A 21406-nucleotide genomic window follows, 5' to 3' on the forward strand; every position below is an offset into this window, starting at 1 on the left:
AGGCACCAAAACATCATGTTATACAACAAGTTTGACAGAAAAAGTAGTTCAATACACAGTAATGTTATGTTTTAATTACTGTATTTATGAATTTAGCACCAAAAATCACGATATATTGAAAACATTGACTACAAAAATGGCTTGGATAATCCAGAGGCTTGGATAAGCGAGTGTTGGATAAGTGAGACTCTACTGTATATAGTTGTAACAGAAATATTTCATCTCCAATTCCATTTTTAATATCATTTTTGGAGGCTAGCATGGAAGAGATAATAGGTGATCTAATGGAGATACATGATCAAAGGAGTAGTTCCTTGCCAACTATGTAAGTGGCAAGAGCTTGTAGCATCTTTCCAACAACTGCAAAAAAGCATTTTCTCCCTTGATGGATAAATTAGAGCACTTTAGCATCATACTGGACTGTGAAAAGGAATTTGAAGTACAGATTAAAATATATATAAATATAAAAGAATAAGATGGCATGATATAAAATGTGAAAAAACTACAGCAGCGAGGAAAAATTCCTCCCATTTTCTCCCCAAAGATGCCCAGCTATTCGGCAAAAATCAGCAAGCAAAGAATGACAACACCCCAGTGAGTGAGGGTGTTCATTTGTTTTTATTATTCCCATTCTCACTGCACAGCTGGGGGTAACAGAAAGCACAATGAGGCAAGGCATGGAGTGTCCAAAGAAAGACAAGGAAAAATAATCCCGGAATCTAGAATCCATCTTTTTGTGTCGGACATCAGGCAGCCCTCTCTGGAAGGGGAGCAAAACCAAAGGCAGGCCAACGGAAGAAGACGTCATGGTAGTAAAAGTAGCAGAATCCACAGCAGAGTTGCAAAAGACACCAACATCTTTTCACCCTTCCCTTTTGCATAGAATTTTATTTTTGTTCATTATGTGTGTCTGTATGTTTCTTTCCCTGCATTTGTCCTTTGCTTTATTTGAAAAAGGAAAAGAAATGATGAACCACTTCTGGGGCTGCTGAAGGTTGCCAGGGGAAAGGCCCTGTCAGGCGTGGTTCTTCCCCACGGATTTTGAATTTGTCCTGTGCTTTATTGAACACAGAGATTTGTTTTCAGTGAGCACAATGAGATTTGAACAGTACAGAGAATGTGTGTCTTATCTACACAATGAGGTGAGTCTGTTTCAATCACTAGCAAGATGAAGATGCAGAATGGGCTTATATACAAGAGGAATTGCCTTCACATTACACACATCATCTTCCTACAAAGCAGTAATTTCCCCCCGCAAATAACAAAATATTAAATAATTGATAGAATCTTTGTGTTTTCTGCATAGTCCAGACCGATGGGATATATATGGATACCGATGGTTGTCTTTTGTGTAGCATCATCACATAAATCCCCGTGTCGGTTACTAAACTCAACAATAATACTGCTTTACAATGCAATCCACAAACCATAACTCAGAACAACCAGGTGCCAACATTAAACAGTCTTTGGCAAATGTACTACCCACATTCACACTGGTTCTTGAGAAGAGGTGGTGGAAAAGACCAAGGCACAGCCTGGTCCTTTGCATAGGATGTTCTAGACAGAACTGCTTACCCTCCTTACAATCAAGGCAGGCTAAACTGAACAGGATTTTAATGGTCCTGAAACTAACCCAGCAGTGGTGAAGTGATACACATTCTCCCTTGATCCTCCTAGTGTTAAGTGAAAGACAATGAATGAAAGGTCAAATTGTTGTCAGCTGTTCTTCCCTTCACATACATTTTTCTGGACCTGAGAATTTTACGTAACTGAAATATATCAATCTTTTTATAACATTTCATTCCTGTCTTGGATGTGTAACATGAAATATGGAACAGCTGGATTTCAGGGGAATGTTGCTGCTGGTCCAACCCATTATTCTGCCTCCAAAACATTTTGGGAATCATATTCAAAACTAGTCAATGGACAATTTAAATCTCCTTTTAAAAACAGGGTTTTAAATACCGCATACGCATGAGCAGTGGCTGTCCTTGTGTTTCTAAACTTTAAAGAAGCTTGAATTTGGCTAAGGATATGATAATGAAATGCTTTTCGATCACCCCAATTGTGTGCTGTGGAAGAGACAAAACAGCAAGTATATTTACAGAAAGGTTTTTGTACTTCATTTTTATAATTTGGAGGGCGATAATGGCATATATAAAGCACAAACATGAATATATAGACTGGGGTGGAACACAAATGCTTGTTTTGGTCAGCATCCATGACTCAGTGTCCTCTGAATTACAGATGAATTAAAAGAAAGCCGCTCTGGGGCCACATAGAAGCTTGGAAAGGTGCCATGGGGCTCCTGTTTAGCAACATGCTTTGAAAATGCCGTGGAAGAGGCCTGTGAAAAAAGATAGCCTCCCCTCCTTTGAAAGTCATTTCTTATTTCCACGCTGTATTGGCAATTTGTAGAAAGAATGGGCCACAAAACCTCCCGTGTTATAGTTATGCGAAAGTGACTTCACCCCCTGCCTCTTGGCTTCCCAGGGAGAGGTGGCAAGGATATTTTCCAGTCTTCCCTGGAATGCTTATTCCTGCTTTACTTTTTGAAAACTGCAGCCCTAGAAGAATTATCTGCAGTGATCTTACTCCCCAGATGTATGCAAGATAAATGTGACAGGACTATATGCTGTCATGTTCTACTTAAGCAGAATGCAACTCCCTCCCCAGCTCCTAAACATCCAGATCTATATTCTGTAGAAAGAAGGGTTCTGCTGTGTCCAGACAGCTTCTGAATCAGTAGTGCATTTTCATTGGTAGAATAAAGGAGGTGTCTTAGCTGTGCTAATTCCTCCTTGATCTGCAGTCCTCTATTCCTACCACTACCCCGAAAGGCTGTTCCAGGCGTTATGAATGGTGGCACAATGGGTTAAACCAGTGGTTCTCAACCTGTGAGTCCCCAGATGTTTTGGCCTTCAACTCCCAGAAATCCTAACAGCTGGTAAACTGGCTGGGATTTCTGGGAGTTGAAGGCCAAAACACCTGGGGACCCAGGTTGAGAACCATTGGGTTAAACCCCTGTGCTGGCTTAACTGCTGACCTGAATGTTGGGTTACTGACCTGAAGATTGCCAGTTCGAATCTGCGAGATGGGGTGAGCTCCCGTCTGTCAGGTCTAGATTGTGGAAAGATAAGAGAAGCCTCCCAGCTAACACATCCAGTCGTCCCCTGGGCAACATCTCTGTAGACGGCCAATTCTCTCACACCATAAGCAACTTGCAGTATGTTCTCCAGTCATCTCTGACACGATAATAAAGGTGTTATTAAGGTCTTCAAGAAAAAATGCTGGAGATGGCCCTGGGGTTGCAGAGGAGGAATCAGCAAAGACTGCTCACTGGTTGGAACATGCTTAGTATTAAGAACATGGCTGAAGGAAATGTTGGAGTCAAACAAACATTTTAAAATCAAAACAATTAAGTGCCGATATGCCTGGTTTGCATAAAGTTGTCCTATCTGCAAGTTTATTTCGATTCTAACAATTGAGAGTTTGCATACATTGCGATTTTAGCAATAGGATGCTTCTTAGTATGCTTGCAAAAAAAGGATAAGCTGGATATGAAATTTGAGTCTGATAACAAAGGAGACATAGAACACCAGGATGTACTTTTCTTTTAAAGCATATTCAAAAAAAGCTTATCATAGTTTGGCTGAACAGTGTTTCTATTATTCTTTTTGAAGGACCATTAAAATGAAATAATTGACTACTATATTACAAATCATGAACTGAAGATATCAAAAATATTACATACAAATGCCTTATATTAACTAATGAATTATAGTGATTTATCAGACTCTGATTTCTTGTTCTTAATATTTCTGAAATGGTCCCTTATGCATGCTTTAAATACTTTGCCTATGTATAATTTACTGCATTAAGAGAAACTGTATTACAGTAGTGTTTCTCAAACGCCGCTTCTCCAGATGTTTTGGAGTTCAGTTCTCACAATTCCTAACAGCTGGCATGCTGGCTGGGATTTCTGGGAGATAAAGTCCAAAACACCTGGAGGACTGGAGTTTCAGAAACACCGTATTAGAGTACTTGTGGGTTAGGGACTTGTGAGTATATTGATATAGGAAAAGAAACATTGTAAATCCATAATATTCAACTATCTAATCTGAAAAATGCTAGTTGTCATTTGCAGGATTAAAGGCCCACTTTTAATAATCTCTGCAGATTGCTTTATAAATACGTGGAGTGTCTTTCATATGCATGCAACTGTTTTGTTGACTGTAGTAATCTTCATAGATATCATTTCATGTGGAAGTTAATATAAGGCATACGTATCCTGTGACATTTTTAATCTATTCAGCTCATGTTTTGCATTAATGTTTGTATGTCTTCCTCTTTTCTTTAACATCCCTTGAGGACAGTCATGTAAATATGTATTGGCTGAAAAGCACTGGGATTTATGGAGGATGGGGGTGGGGAGGCAGAGAATAAAACCAATTGTTTACATTTTGAGACTTTGTCTCTCCTTTACATCCCATTCAACTGGATGTTTTCAGTCTCCTTTGCTTATGAAATTTGCATGAATACTGTGCCCCGCAGCCAAAATCAATAGGAGCCCACCCACATCTCAATCAAGTGGCTGGTGGGTGCGGGAGATCATTCCTAGCTTCCAGCATCTCAATTTTCCTTCTGCTTGTAGCACAAGGCTCCCCTGTTCATCAGTGAACCTGCTTCCCAGTATCTGTATTTACACATGTGCCGTGCCCTGCACTCCATACAAGATATGACCCTCAAGGCCAAAAGGATTGTGCACCCTGGGATAGCGAATGGCTGGATCTACACTGCCATATAATCCAGTTTCTGAATCCAGATGATCTGCTATGAACTGGATTATGTGTCTACATCGCCATATAATTCAGTTCAAAGCAGACAATTCAGAAACTGAACTGTATGGCAGTGTCAGTGGGACCAATGATTCATCCTTATTCCTTTTGCACAGCAACCTTCTGTAGAACCCTTACTGTGTTTCCATCTGTGAGTCCACCAAGGTAAGACATTAGCCTCTAGAAAAGCAAGCGACATGGTTAGGGATCCCAATTCTGCCCAGGATTGTTCATTCAGAAAAAAGGAAATGGGCAGTCCTAAGACCAGGAAAAGTGTTATGAGCTGGCTGTTATGAGATCTGGTCAAAATGTGGGAGCAAGCAGGAATTACGTTTTCTTTCTTTTTGTGTGTCATTTACGAGGGTTATCCAGAAAGTAGATTACATTTTAGAATTAAAAATGAACAAAGTATAAGAGAAAATATTTACTATATGCAGTTGAAAGCCACACCCAAATACCACTTCTCAACATAGTCGCCATTCAAATCTAGGCACTTATCATAGCGATGAATGAGCTTGGCAACTCCTTCCCCACAAAACTCTGCCGCTTGCATCCTCAACCAGCTGGTCACCCCTTTCTGTAGCTGCGCATCGTCGCCAAAACGCTGAGTTGAGGACGCAAGCGGCAGAGTTTTGTGGGGAAGGAGTTGCCAAGCTCATTCATTGCTATGATAGGTGCCTAGATTTGAATGGCGACTATGTTGAGAAGTGGAATTTGGGTGTGGCTTGCAACTGCATATGGTAAATGTTTTCTCCTAAAATTTGTTCATTTTTAATTCCAAAAGGTAATCTACTTTCTGGATAACCCTCGTATATCAGAATACTATAGCTTCAGTGAGAAAAGAGAACAACATCTAGATCTTCAGTGTGAAAAGTTATGGCAGAATCTGGTAACTAAAGAACCAAGACATTGTTTTGGTTCAATGTTATGTGCCCCAAAATGTGACCATCCATCTGCAATATATAATAATAATATTTTTTGCCATTATAACTTGCTAAAGAAATGTTGTGGGGGGAGAGGGACAGGGCAGCCGATTTAATTTCCCCCTGCTTTCCTGGTTCTTACTGGAGTTGCGTAGTGTGACCAGTGCCCCCAAATAATGGATTGGCACTCTCCTCAGCCCCGCATGGACATGTCCACTGAAAACAGAAAAAAGAATGAATGAAAGGGGAGAATTATTGTTCAGAAAGAACGTCTACCATTGAGGTTGGGATGGTGTTTCAGTTTAGTTTCGCTGGAACATCTTGCTTTTAGAAAACTGGGGGGGGGGGGGTGTTCCTGTTTCTCCTCCTTTTTACAGACCTTAAGGACAAAGCATTAAAAAGTTATTTTTTATATATCTATTTATATAGTTCTTCATTTTTCCCATTGGTTGGTTGACATCATTCCAGTCTCCTGTCTGACTTGACTCTTACGTTTATGTTACGTGGGGGTGGCTTCCTCCCAAACGCCCGCCTGCAAAATTATGATATACCGGATGGACACCGTCGGTCTTCGGACGAAACTGTGCGGAAAGCAAGGCCTAATTCTTTTAACCAACCTATGGAGAAATCAGAGTGGATGGCTCACAGAAAACCTCCTTTGTAACACAATAAGCCAAGCTTGTGGCTTCAGGAACCTGACGTGTTTTTTCACAGAAGAGCATTTCCGAGGGACACAATGAGTGGTAAGCAGTCATCTCCTTTGCGAGCTCCTGTCTGCATCAGTCCAAAGGAGGAGAGGGCAGACTCAGTTGCTCAGACTCCTCTCACAGTTAGGGGTCGGGGAAGCCTGGTGTGGAAGGAACGGAAGGCCGTGGAGGCAAAGAACAATTCATGTGGGACAGTCGGAAGTATTGCCGTGGCATTAGCCGCCAAAGCAGAAGCAGGAGCAATGATCACAGGCCTTTCTTTGCCGTCCTCTAATACACTTGCTCGATTGAACTGCAAAGGGCATGAAGTTTCCAATCTGGTGGTAGCAAACATGACATCCCAGTATGTCCTGCAGTCTCAAAAGATGAGGGCGGGGTAGGAGAGGGAGTGGTCGATGGAAATGGAGCGATTTTCTTCATCCTTCCAAGGGGTGCAGAATGTTCATCAGACAGGTACAATATGGAGGCCTAGGCTGTCACCCTGCAGTTTCATGTGATTTCCATGGTAACTAGTGGCGGTCATAGGCAGCGGCAGCAGTGGGAGGTGCGGAGCCCCGGGATGTGGCACTATAATAATAAGGGGAACCTGAAAGTTAACACAGGAGAAGAATGGACTGATTGAAAGGACATACAGTAAAATAAAATAAGAAAGAGAAAGAGAAGGGGGCATATTAAAAGGGACGAGAGGCAGAAATCTCAGGACAGGCACTTGTCAATGGTCGATATGGAGAACAGAGAAGATAACAGGACAGGCTGCAGTTGTATAATAGGCTAGAACATAGAAATTCTATGTTACTCTATAACGTACTGCTCAGCACATAGAAAAGAGTTCCAATGTAGTGGGCTGCATCCTGGATTCCAATCTGATTATGTATACTCGACACATTTAACTACAGTAGAGTCTCACTTATCCAAGCTAAATGGGCCGGCAGAAGCTTGGATAAGAAATATCTTGGATAATAAGGAGGGATTAAGGAAAAGCCTATTGAACATCAAATTAGGTTATGATTTTACAAATTAAGCACCAAAACATCATGTGATACAACAAATTTGACAGAAAAAGTAGTTCAATACGCAGTAATGTTATGTTGTAATTACTGTATTTACAAATTTAGCACCAAAATATCACGATTTATTGAAAACACTGACTACAAAAATGGCTTGGATAATCCAGAGGTTTGGATAAGCGAGGCTTGGATAAGTGAGACTACTGTATATCTATGTATCTATCTATACACATAATGTGTATGTGTGTATGTGACAGAGGTGTCCACTTACACAGACAGCCTCCAGCCTCCACAAACAGCTTTAACCCACAGTGCTGAGGAGCCACCAAAGCCCTTCCTCCAAGGACACTGCAGGTTACAGTAAGCGCCATATCCCAGTGTTTCTGACTCCATTGGTGTGGAATTTGCATGACCCCACCCACTGCCTCTCCCTTAACCCTTTCCTATTATTTTATCTGGCACACAGCAATTGCACATGCTAGAGAGAATGAGGTTTGGGGAGAATTCACCATGATTTATAGGAGTTGTAGGGACTGGGATGTATAGTTTCACCTGCATTCTAAGAGCCCTCTGAACCCCGCCAATGATGGATCTGGAACTAACTTGGCACACAGACTGAACACGGCCAGCTTTGCATACTGGCGGGGTTTTGCGGTGATTCATCTTGACATCCAGGAGTTTGGGGTTTTTTTTCATGTCAGGAGCAACCGGAGTTGCTTCTGGAGTGAGAGAATTGGCCGTCTGCAAGGACGTTGCCCAGGGGACGCTCGGATGTTTTGATGTTTTACCATCCTTATGGGAGGCTTCTCTCATGTCCCCGAATGGAGCTGGAGCTGATAGAGGGAGCTCATCTGAGCTCTCCCCAGGTGGGATTCGAACCTGGCAGCCTTCAGGTCAGCAACCCAACCTTCAAGTCACAAGGCTTTTATCCTTTAGGCCACCGGAGGGTCATCCAGGAGTTATAGTTCACCTGTATTCAGAGAACACTGAACCCACCTGATGATGGATCTGGACCAAACTTGGCATACAAATTCAATATGGCCAACTGGGAATACTGGTGGATTTTGGGGGTGATAGACCTTTAACTCTGTGGGTTATAGATCACCTGTATTCCGTGAGCCCTCTGAACTCCAACAATGACAGATTTGGACCAAACTTGGCATATAGACCCAACGCTGCCAACTTTGCTTACTGGTAAATGATCTTGGCATCAGAGAGTTTACCCATATTCAGAAAACACTGAACCCAGCAAGTGATGGATCTGGACCAAACTTGGCACACAGACCCAACATGGCCAACTGTGAATACTGGTAGAGTTTGGGGAGGATTGACCCCAGATTTTTGGAAATTGTAGTTCACCCATATCCTTATGCATTTTATAATGGGACCATTTATAAAAAAATCAAACCAAAGACTGAGTTTTTTTTCTAAGAAATAGAGTAACATCTGACCAAACGGATATTACCTAACACCCCAAAACAAACAACACCCCTTTCAAATAACCCTGGTATTGCCAGGTACCCAAAGTAGTATATATTAAAAGTCAATATATACAGGGTGTTTGAAAAAGAACTCCCTATTCACCATTTAATATAATGGTGAAGAAAAATACTTCACTTATTCCACCAGCCCTTTCATCCCCAGAAAGCAGACCATGAATCCAATGCTTAGACTTTATTATTTCTTCCATTTCTACTCTTTCTACATTGTATTGAAGTTGTCAACAGTCACAAGGCATAGGCCTTTTTTGCATTCTCTGATACAAAATCAACAGAGTAAAAGTGTGTGTGTGTGAGGGGGGGGGATGAAAACTATTGGAATAGTAGTCAATGAAAACTAACATCAGGATCCTTGCTTGTGGATCAATGGACAAGATGGACATTTATTTTTATAAGGTTTCAATTTTTGCTATAAAAAGTAGTAAGGTATAGTCTATGAAATGATAGGTATATACTGTATATACTTGAGTATAAGCCAACCCGAATATAAACCGAGGCACCTAATTTTACCACAAAACACTGGGAAAACGTATTGACACCAAATTTTACCACAAAACACTGGGAAAACTTATTGACTCGAGAATAAGATGAGGGTGGGAAATGCAGAAGCTGCTGGTAAATGTCAAAAATAAACATAAACATAGATACCAATAAAATTACATTAATTGGGGCATCAGTAGGTTAAATGTTTTTGAATATTTATATAAAACTGTAATTTAAAATAATAATAAGACTTTAATAAGATAAGACTGTCCAACTCTGATTACCTATATACTCTAATATAAGCCAACCCAAATATAAGCTGACCAGGACCCTCACTCAAGTATAAACTGAGGGGGGCTTTTCAGCCCGAAAAAGGGCTGAAAAACTCAGATTGTGCTCAAGTATATACGGTAATAGGCACAGCCTGTTTAAGGCATGTGCACAACAAAAAGCTTGCAAATGTACAATGTACAAATGTACATAATCATGACACTTTCCCCTTCTAGGCAGGTATTAAAATGGTAGGAAATAGCAGTGGCATTGGTGTGTGTGTAGCTATCGAAGTGAAATAAAGCCCTTAATGAAGAGCAATAAAAAATAGCCCAAAATTCTCAACAAGCTTTAAGTTCTCCAGCCTAGTTAGATGACAATTTCTAGAAAACATAAAAGCTTCCTTGCCACAACATGGCGGTTAGTCTTATCTAAAATATGATGATTATTGGGTTGACATCACTGTCATCACACAACTTTGCAGGTGAAATCCTGTTCATGTTTGCTACGAAGCAAATTCTCTTTTTCCAGTACAAGCCTACTTCTAAATTAAATGTTTTCCCACAACTCCAGCTTTAAAGCAGAAAAAGCTGTGCATGTCTATTTAAAAGTAAATGTTGAGGTTCAGGGGGATTTACTCCCATGTACACAATTACAAGATTATAGGCAATGCTAATAAAATAGAGGACCTTCATTTCCTGGCAGCCTAATTTGAAACATATTAATATTTTAAAACAACGTATCATTGAGTTTAATGGGATTTCCCTAGAGCTAAGTGATGTGGAGTAGTGGCTTATGATTTAGGGTTTGATTCCTTGCTCAGCCATGAAAATCCATTGGGTGGCTTCACGACATTCTCTCAGCCTTCAGAAGAGAAAAAGGTACTCTCTCCACAAATAAAACATTGTGATTGGTTTAAGATTACCATATGTCAGAAATTATTTGAAGACACCACAACAAGAAGAATGTGTGTCCAAGTGTTTCTTCCTTAATTTTAGGATCCAAGTCACATTGGAAGAAAATAAAAAACACTAAGAACACGTCTACCTACACAAACCATTTAAATCAGTGTAGATATGGATCAGCCTAGTGATGGCTATGCCCTCCACAGGACTGATCTATGGCAATGGCACTTTAATTAAGCTTAGTCACAGGTTAACTGAAGTTTGGTAAAGCTCTAAATCTGCCCCAAGTGTTAGGCCAGTGGTTCTCAACCTGTGGGTCTCCAAGTGTTTTGGCCTACAACTCCTAGAAATCCCAGACAGTTTACCAGCTGTTAGATTTTCTAGCCAAAACATCTGGTGGCCCACAGGTTGAGGACCACTGTGTTAGGTTTTCTCCCAACTTAGGTGCAGTGAAAACAGTTGGGCCAGTTCCGGAATAGAACCAGCTACAGCTGCCCTGACTGCACTTCTGCATTCCCTAGGCTTCGGTGGCCCAGTATAATGGGATGGCAGCCTCCTGTCCAACTGTCCCCTATTTTGCAGTGATCCCTTGTCAGGGTCCCCTGCTGCTCATTCTGACATCCGCCAGAATGACAGGGAGCCCTGGGAAGGGAGCTGGGAGGGGGATTCCTTCCTCTCTCTCTCTCTCTAACGTGGTGCCCCATCACCATAGATCAGGGGTCCCCAAACTAAGGCCCATGGATCATTGACCTGGCCCCCGTCCTAAACTTGAGACTTAGGGTTGACCTCAGTCTACCTAGTCTTTGGACCCTTACCAATGGTCTTGTGAGATCATCTAGATGGTCTTTGAAGGTCTCTTTGCTTAGCTATGGCCTTACGAGATCATCTAGATGGCTTTTGGAGGTCACTTTCCTTACCTATGTTTTTATGAAATTGTCTAGGTGGCCTTTGAGGGCCCCTTTCCTTACCTATGGTCTTATGAGACCCTCTAGATGGTCTTTGAGGACTCTTTTCTTATCTATGGTCTTCTGATGGCCTGATGAGATCATCTAGATGGTCTTTGAGGGTCCCTTTCCTTACCAATGGTCTTATGAGACCCTCTAGATGGTCTTTGAGGTCTCTTTTCTTATCTATGGTCTTCTGATGGCCTCATGAGATCATCTAGATGGCTTTTGGAGGTCACTTTCCTTACCTATGGTCTTACGAGTCCATCTAGATCAGGGGTCCTCAAACTTTTTAAGCAGGGGGCCGGTCCACAATGTCTTAGTTGAGGGGCCAAATTATCATTTGAAAAAGAAATATGAACAAATCCCTATGCACACTGCACATGTCTTATTTGTAGTGCAAAACAACAACAACAATGAAAGAACAATAAAATATTTTAAAATGAAAACAATTTTAACCAACATAAACCTATCAGGCCAATGAGATAGTCAAGTTAATTAGGGTTGTTGTTGTTGTTATGTGCCTTCAAGTCAAGTGGGCAAGCCTAAGTCTAAAATTATTTATTTATTCATTTACTACATTTATTTACTACATTTATATCCTATCCTTCATACCCCGAAGGGAACTCAGAGCAGCTGTATGTACATACAATATATTATATTATTAGCATAGCACAATATTAGCATTATATATTACTATATTGAACTATACCACTATACTGTAATATTATATGTAATATATACCATGTAATTAATATTATTATATGGTATTATTATTAGTATTACATTGTATAACATGATAATATTATCAATATCATATGTATATATAATATATTATATTATTAAAACTGATATAAAAATATTATATTATAAATGAGGGTGGGGGCCAGGTAAATGACCTTGGAGGGCTGCATCCGGCCCCCGGGCCTTAGTTTGGGGACCCCTGATCTAGATGGTCTTTGAGGTCTCTTTTCTTATCTATGATCTTCTAATGGCCTCATGAGACCATCTAGATGGTCTTTGGAGGTCTCTTTGCTTACCGATGGTCTTATGAGATGGTCTAGATCAGGGGTCCCCAAACTAAGGCCCTCCAGGATCTTCTACCTGGCCCCTGTCCTAAACTTTAGACTAAGGGTTGACCTCAGTCTGAAATGACTTGAAGGCACACAACAACCACCACAATCCTCATTTTGGACGTTTTCATCCTAGTCCAGCCCCCCAGCAGTCTGAGGACCGTGAATTGGCCCCCCAGTTAAAAAGCTTGAGGACCCCTGCCATAGATGATGTTATAGCAAGCAGTTGGGAAAGGGTAGGTGCAGTGTCAAGGCTGGAAAACATCATAACATTGAGGATGGGGTGGAGACATTTAGGGTGGCTGCCCAGTGGGGCTGAACCATGTGCAATGCTGCTGGGCAGTGTGGACTCCCTTCCTCCTCTGTCACAGCTGATGGAATCTGAGCCATTCCTCACCAATTAGAAAAAAAACAGAAGAAAAATAAAATAGACAAACAGAAAAGAGAGAGTGAGGTGAATGGAAGGGGAGGCAGAATGTCAAAACGATACTCACTTAGTAGTGCAGGGTTGCTGAACCTCCAGGCCTCATTGTAGGTTGTGTACTGAGGGTGGCTGTAAGGATTTCCTGAGAATTCACTCCCTAAAATAAGCAAAGGACGACAAGTCACTCATAAAAGCATGTCGCACACTGAGACAGGGAGGAAGGGAGTGAGAGGACAGATTTGGACATTTTCTGACAATCCGTTCATTAGTTACACACGTATCTTGTGAAATAGAATGACTGACCGAAAATCTCTCAATTGGTTTTCTGGCCCACTGAGGGCTGAATGTAACAATTACGCCAAATCAGTAGTCAAAGATAATTGCATGTGATGCCACTGTCATTTGTTGCTTTTCTGCTATATTCATGTACTTCAGGGATGGACAAATGTAGACTCTGTATATTGTTGCACTGCAATTTTTTTCAGGCCAAGTCAGTAGAGTCCATTGGTTCTCAACCTGGGGTCCCCAGATGTTTTTGGCCTTTAACTCCCAGAAATCCTAACAGCTGGTAAACTGGCTGAGATTTCTGGGAGTTGTAGGTCAAAAACATCTGGGGACCCCAAGTTGAGTACCACTGGTATAGTCAATAGTACATGCTGCTGGGAGCTGAGTTAAAACAATATCTGGAGGGCCTCAGTTGCCCACCCCACACACTGTTTAGTGCTATTTGATATCAATAGCTGCATTTACTTGACCCCTTCTCTTCCTTCCCCATTACTTATTGTTTCGTTTAATCTTTGTCCGTTTGAAGAAATACAACACAGACAAGAGAAAGGTTAGTTGCCAGAGCCATGATATTCATAAGGATCTGTGTGTCTACATAGTACTGTCAAATTGTGAGCAGGAAGGAGTGAATTTACAAGGAATTTTATGAGAGCATAACTGAGCCTCAGCAGAGCTGCAGTAAGAAAGGGATATGCCCATTCAAATAGGAGTTTCTGCACAAAGCTTCTGTGTGTCTTTAAAAAGAAGACCCATTGGCTCCCTTTCCCCCATCTGTATTGTCATGCTAAATACTTTACAGTAATTCTCAAGTCCAGGTTAAGTAGAGGAGAAAGAACTGCTTTCTCTCTAGAGCAGTCAAGGGGAGCCAGAAGAAGGAGACAAGAAGAAGCAGGGGTGTGTGAAAGGTGTTTATTGAAGAGGAGTGAAAGGAAATGTGCCTGCAGGGTAATGAGCTTTTGAGCTCGACTGTGTCCAAGAGAAACTGAGCTATCTCCCGCCCAGATCACTAATGAAACATGTGTACTTTCCCCATCAGAAGTGGATACTGTTTAACTGCTGCTCCCTTTGCAGCAGACCCTGGCTGTGACCTGTTCTCAGCTGGTCCTAGAACTTTGCTGCCAGTGTCTAGGATGCTCCAGAAAAGCATGCCAAGGAGGAAGTAATGAAATGCCAACTACATGAGAAAATGCAAACCCTAAACAGTAAGCAAATCCTGTACATTTGAGGACAGTACTAAAACCACAATTCCTCATTCCTCAAGGTTGTGTTGGTAGCTAGGTTTGCTCCTTTGCAGGGAAAGAGAGGATTGTTAGGAGATCTAATATATTAAAACATTTGTAAGGAAGAGAAGAAGAAGAAGAAGAAGAAGAAGAGATAAATGGATCAATTGAAAAATGCCTCCAATTATCTCTCAAAATCCTTTTCGAGAAGATAAAAGAAATGTTTCGTCATAAGCATGATAAAAGCCTCATCTACCTATAGTTGCATTTTCATTCCTTTCCCATAATTTAAACGTTGTCTTTCTTCTATTTTGAAGCAAAACTGGTTCGTTTTTAGAATGGTCAAATTCCTTAGTATTTTTGAGCTGCTTTCAATATTTTATTTCCATAAAATATCCTCCAATAAGCAGTGCAATATCTGGGCATATCTACGCATTGATGTGCTCCTCACTTCCCTAAGTTGTATATTTTACAATATACAACTCAATTATAGGTGGAGGCAAACAGTAGATACTATTATCAGGCAGTTGAGTAATGCCAACATGAGATTTCTGGACAAAGTGTTGATGTTATAGTTGTTGTTGTGGTGTGCCTTCAAGTTGTTTCTAACTTATGGTGACTTAAGATGAGCTTATCACAGGGTTTTCTTGTCATGTTATAAGCAGACAACTTCTTCCTCCTTGAAGTATCAGTGACTCACATGTATTAGAAAATAGAAAGTTAAATCATTGATGCCAGGACCAATGACAGTACTGCTTTGACAAAAGCCAAGTCTATGACAAAGAATGTGGTTGCACAATACAATTCTAGAAGAGAAAACCTTCTGAAATCTTCCCATAAGATGGCCATCGATTGAGTCACTTTACTTCTTTGCAGAAGGGGTTTTCCAACAAGGAAACAGGCAAGGTAAAATTTATCACCCAGTGGAACAATCACTAAGACAAGACTGTCTTTCACTTTTTGTAAATACCACAGGCAACAGTCAAGCGGCCTCCTGGAACTCTTTTGTTTAAGCTTCACAGAACAGGAGTGCAATTCTAACATTCAAGGCATGTAGGTAGCCATTGAGATCAGAGAGAGACAACTGCACGATGACTGCAGAGTACCTCTGATTACTCTTTTAGGAGGCTGAGGTAGAGGTGTACAAGGGTGCTGAACAGGTCACCAAGTGGAAGAAGACTGTGTTGCAATCACGACACTTCACTGGCTTGACATGGAGAAGTTCATGGAGGAAGTAGTGCCATTTCAGCCCATGTCCAAATTCCAGGAAGCACATTTCACAGCTGTATTCTTCTGTCTGGATCATAACCTGTTGCTCCATCTTCAGGGAAGTGATATGGGCCTGATGCCAAATTTTCACCTTTCTCAGACACTGGTGGGGAATGTCTTTCCTCCAGCTCTTCTACCTGCTGTAAATCTTGCCAAATGAAGGAAAACTTGGCTGGTGATCAGGCATCAGGGAAAGATGACTTTTCAAAGTGGAGGGGAAATGACAACTGAGGAGAAGGTACCAACATTTCAGCCAGGGAAGCCTGTGTTTGGCTTAACACGTTAACTGATTGGTTCTTCATATTCAAAGATAGATGGGAACAAATAGCAAAAAAGACCATACAACATGTTTTGTTGTGGGTTGGAAAGGTTGCAGTTTGAAGGCTCTTTCCCACTGTAAAGCTTTAAGCTGGTAAGTTCTATTACACATGTGCCAAGTAAAGGCTTGGCAAGTCAGACAGGAATCAATTGAGTGGTATGCCCAGGCGAAGAGAAAGTAGGCGTGACTATCAATCCATGGGATATTCACTCCATAGGCTAGATACTTTTTGAAGAAACCTTTCAGGACAATAGAAACCAGAAGAGAAGAGCTGACAATGAAGACAAATGCCAAAATGATTTGAAAACTGCCTAATGATTCAACCATAATGCTACTGCTCAGTCGTTTAGTCGTCTCCGACTCTTCATGACCTCATGGACCAGTCCACGCCAGAGCTCCCTGTCGGCCGTCACTGCCCCCAGTTCCTTCAAGGTCAACCCAGTCACTTCAAGGATACCGTCCATCCATCTTGCCCTTGGTCGGCCTCTCTTCCTTTTTCCTTCCATTTTCCCCAGCATCGTGATCTTTTCCAAGCTTTCCTGTCTCCTCATGATGTGGCCAAAATACTTCAGCTTTGCCTCTAATATCCTTCCCTCCAGTGAGCAGCCAGGCATTATTTCCTGGAGGATGGACTGGTTGGATCTTCTTGCGGTCCAAGGCACTCTCGGGATTTTCCTCCAGCACCAGAGTTCAAAATCTTCCTTCTATCTTCCTTCGCTCAGCCTTCCTTATGGTCCAGCTCTCGCATCCATAGGTTACTATGGGGAATACCATTGCTTTGACTATGCGGACCTTCATTGCCAGTGTGATGTCTCTGCTCTTCACTATTTGTCAAGGTTGGCCAACCATAATAGTGAATGAAAAAGAATGGGTTCTAAAGGTCAAAAATAGTAGTACAAATTAAGCTTAAAAAGAAACTAACAAATAATGCAGGTTGTTGAGAATCTACTGACTCAATTTAAAATATTGACATCACCTACTAGTGTTTTTAAACAAATGAATGCTTCAAACTCTCCTCAAAAACAGCCCCATGTAGATAACACCAGCCTGTTTCTGTTTACTTACTACTTACTGCTCATAGGTAAACCTTAAAAAGACGTATGACTATTTGGAGAAACCAGAGGTCTACATTGGGGCCCCAGAAGAGCTGGATTCAGCCTCAGTGGCTGAAGTTCCTCATCCTTATACTGATTTGTTTCAATTCCAGTTCCATAACCAGACTAAAGACCAGGTAAACAAAGCTTCAAATAATTACTACAATTCATGTAGCTCATCACTACACAAAAACACTTTGGAAACTAGGCAGAGTTTAACATTTCACATACTATTTTATTGTCTGATAAAAACATATATACACAAGCACGTCAAGCGAGGAAGAACTTACCAGGCACCATTCCTGCAAGAGTTGAGGTTGGGTAGCTGCCCTGTCCAGTTGGTGGTACATGGGGTGGATACCCAGGCAAAGTTGTACTTGCCATATCACGTCCTGCAAAGGAAAAATGAGGGAGATCTTATTTTGGGGTGACAACTAAGAAACGCTTCTTCACATCTCAACTGAACTCACCTGGTGGCCCATATTAGAGTATCCCTCTCAGCCTCAGTTCCCCATCTATACTACAATAGCCTTTCCCAGGCTGATTCTCCCCAAAGTCCTGGACCACAACTTCTGCAACCTTTGAAAGCTCCCCTCAGATTACTCAAAAATCGCTCCAAAGAACTTGGAAAAACGTTAGCAAGCCAAACAAAGTTGTTTAAAAAATGCCCTCTCCTATATGCCAAAGCAACACGATTCCATGTTTTCTGCCTCTGTACAAAGTAATGGTGGTGTTGGTGGGGCAAACAAGACCATCTCTCGACACAGGAACCATGGGGTGGTGATGCGGGGTGGGAAGATATCCAGTTCTATGGTCTTACTCTTGCAGCTCCTTCATTATTTATTAAACTAAGCTCCTTTAATTTTGAGAAGGGGAACACAAAAAAGAAGACACTGAAGCCAAGGGAGAGAGCAACTCCATTTATGGGTCCTCTGTGGTGACAGCTGTATATTTAATATTCCACGGGGTTGTGGTTATTATTAACACCATCGCCTTTATGATCTTTGTTTATACCCTCATACCCTTAAAAACCCTTTTTTTTAAAAAAACCCTTTAATTCTTTAAAAACCTGTATTTGTCTACCAACAGTAGAATAGCAAGGAAGGGATCATTCTAGCTTCCTTAGGAAGAGAATTCCTAAAAGGCCTTATGATGCTCCTAATGAATTGCTTGTGAAGGTGGTCAGATTGAAAGAAGGCCTCTCCTGAGGATCTCAGGGACAAAGCAGGTTCATATAGGGAAATGTGGGTTGCCAAACTGCTGCATAGCACTTTAGAGATCCCAATCAGCACTCAGAATTGTGCCTGGAAACAAACAGGTAGTGGAACTTTTGTAGCAAGTGAGTTCTATGCTCATCACAACTAGCCCCTGTTAATGATACGACTGGAGCTCTTTGAACAATCTGAAATTTCCAAACACTCTTCAAAGGCAATCCCACATACAGCATGATACAGTAACGCAAAAAGGATGTATTTAAGGCATGGCCAGATCAAGCATCTCCAGAAATTGATGCAGTGAGCTTTAAGTGTGCAAAAGCTTTGACACCTCTCTACGTAAATATAAGGCTAGCTGAGCACAGGAGGACACTGAGACAGTGAATGTGCATTTTCAAGGGGAGTGTGATCCCATCCAGCATAGTGTGAATCCCTAACCCCCCGTTCTATTTACACTCATCAGGAGCATCTGATGTTTCAATATGTTTGTTTTCATCCACTCCTTCACTGGTACACAAAAATAAAGCTGAAAATTTGTCAGTTTGGACTTCTACCAGAGTTGTTTGTCCCTTTTGCTCCTACCACATGTGATCTAGTGCAAAACTGAGAATAAAACAAAAACCCTAAGATATTTTCCAGTACTACCAAGAGATATTCAAAACATGACTGTAACTTCAGTATGTGCCTCCAGAGCCTTGTATGATGAAATGGCTTCCCGTCAACAGCTCTAGTCAATGTCTCTAATGATATGGTCCTCACACTCATGGCTTAACTCACACGTGCCAAATGTAAGGCCCATGGGCTGAATCTGGCCTGTCACATAATTTTATGTGCCTCATAAGGATTTCAACACCAGGGTAGCGTTGTCACATTTATACAGTCTTACAATTTCTACCAGCCCTTCAAAGGCAGATGTGGCCCTCAATGAAAATGGGTTTGACACCCCTGGCTTAACTCATTTAACTCCCCCATAGAGCAATGGGTTAAACCCTTGTGCCGGCTGAACTGCTGATCTGAAGGCTGGGTTGCCTACCTGAAGGTTGCCTGTTCGAATCTGTGAGATGGGGTGAGCTCCCGTCTGTCAGCTCTAGTTTGCGGGGACATGAGAGAAGCCTTCCAGCAGGGTAATAACACATTTGGGCAGCCCCTGGGCAAAGATGATCAATTATCTCACGCCAGATGCAACTTGCAGGATGTTCTCAAGTTGCTTCGGACACAATAAACCCCCCCCCCCCACACACCATCCCTTCAAACACATCTGTAGAATTTCAGATTCTGAGTTCAGATCATAACATGTCAATAGACAACATTTATACAATTTAGGGATATATGTATGTAACATGGCTATCATGTCCCCTCTCAACATTCTTTTCTGGAGGCTAAACATACGCAGCTCTTTAAGATACTCCTTATAGGGCATGGTTTCTAGATCTTTGATCATTTTAGTCACTCTTCTCTGGACAAATTCCAGCTTGTCAATATTTCTCTTAAATTGTGGTGCCCTGAAAGAAATGTCTTAGTGCTGTATTAAGTCCCATCTTTCAGGATTTGGTGGAACAGCACTACAACCTGCATCCCAGGTACAGATTTTATGATTGTTTGAGCAAACTTTATCTAGATGTTTGTAGATCTTAAAAGAGTTTGGGACAGGGATTCTGAAGAGGGTGGGGGAAGTATTGCATTTCATAAACTTTTATTGCAAAGTATCTGCACCAAGCAAGAATCAGGCAAGGTCTCATTCCAGAGGTACCTGGAAAGCTCCCACAAAGCTCAGCTTTCTTTTAAAATGGTATTCATTAAGATTACGAAAAATATTCTAAAGGACAATAAGACAGTACCCAGTAAAACTAATATAAATTCACATACTCTGGTTTCTCTTCAGATCGTATATAAATTCACAAAAAGTAGCAAACATCTACTTTTTATTTTTTAACCATTAGTATAATTTGAAAACTATTAATTCCATCTGAATCTTTAAGCAAACATCTCCAATCTCTTCCCCCATGCATAGGATGTTTTCCAAACATAACCTTAGTTACCTCACCAATAAAACAAAACAGCTCTTGAAATTCACCTAAGTTGAACAGGCAAAAGGTTTGGGTTAAGATGGGAACAGTAAAGCCAGAATCTAAAGCAAGAAGGAGGTCAAATTAGGCTTTCAAATAAACATTCTTATAATGTGTTGGACAAGTCTGCTGTTCAAGCCATCTTGGCTTGATTTTAGACAGAAGTTTACTTAAGCAAGACCATAGTGTCTAAGCGAGAGGAAAAGATAAACCAGAAAATATGGGGAGAACCAGGATATGGCAGCAATATTGGTACAAACCAGAAAAACCTTTACCTATGTACAAACATTTTTGTCTGTGCAGCCCGGGGGGAAACTAACTTCCAATTCTTTCCTTGCTTTCTTTTGTACTTCTTTTTAGTGCATTGAGGGTTTTTTAAAGCTTTAATCCCTTGTAAACAGCAGCATTTTTCAGGTGCTCTGTGTAAGTGAAACCATAACCTCTGTAAAATACATTGCTTAGAGTGCTCTAGCATTAGGCCAATCCAGCCCAGGCTCTGGATTTCCTCTCTGCCTAGCCACCACCAAGAGGATTTCAATTTGAAAGGCTAGCTAAAGCCCCAGCAATGGCAACAGCAGGAGCAAGGATACTTTGCAAAGCTAGGGAGGGTTAAGAGACGGAAAGCTATTTGTCCCAGCTACGTGCAGCTGATCTCTTTTTGTCAAGTTTTAAGGAAAGATCAACACATCCTCCCCTTTCCCAGTATTTATGTGTGCATCTATGTCTCTGTGTGGGAATGCCAAGGTAATTCATGCCTCTCAACAGTTTAGGGACAAAAGTGAGAAAAGGATAGGGAATACCGTACTACTCAATCGTGGAGGAGGAAATGACAAACTATCTTGAAACTGTGTTGTTGAAGGCTTTCA

The 21406-nt window shown here is 41.3% G+C and overlaps 1 protein-coding gene across 7 annotated transcripts in view; it reads right to left on the reverse strand.

Annotated features, from left to right (window-relative positions):
- Positions 1-599: 599 nt before the first annotated feature.
- pax2 (paired box 2) overlaps positions 600-21406 on the reverse strand; it is a 143794-nt gene continuing 122987 nt past the window's right edge. For 4 of the 7 annotated variants that reach the window (XM_062975903.1, XM_062975900.1, XM_062975902.1 and 1 more), the window contains 3 exons: positions 17551-17652; positions 13144-13230; positions 600-7054 (listed from right to left, as the gene is read on the reverse strand). In XM_062975903.1, coding sequence (XP_062831973.1) covers positions 6978-7054; positions 13144-13230; positions 17551-17652 — 266 coding nt within the window. In that variant the 3' untranslated portion in view covers positions 600-6977. The remainder of the gene's footprint in view (positions 7055-13143; positions 13231-17550; positions 17653-21406) is intronic. The other 3 variants (XM_062975899.1, XM_062975901.1, XM_062975897.1) reach the window with 1 other exon arrangement.

This window comes from Anolis carolinensis, chromosome 3, assembly GCF_035594765.1.
Source record: "Anolis carolinensis isolate JA03-04 chromosome 3, rAnoCar3.1.pri, whole genome shotgun sequence".
Taxonomy (NCBI): Eukaryota; Metazoa; Chordata; class Lepidosauria; order Squamata; family Dactyloidae; genus Anolis; species Anolis carolinensis.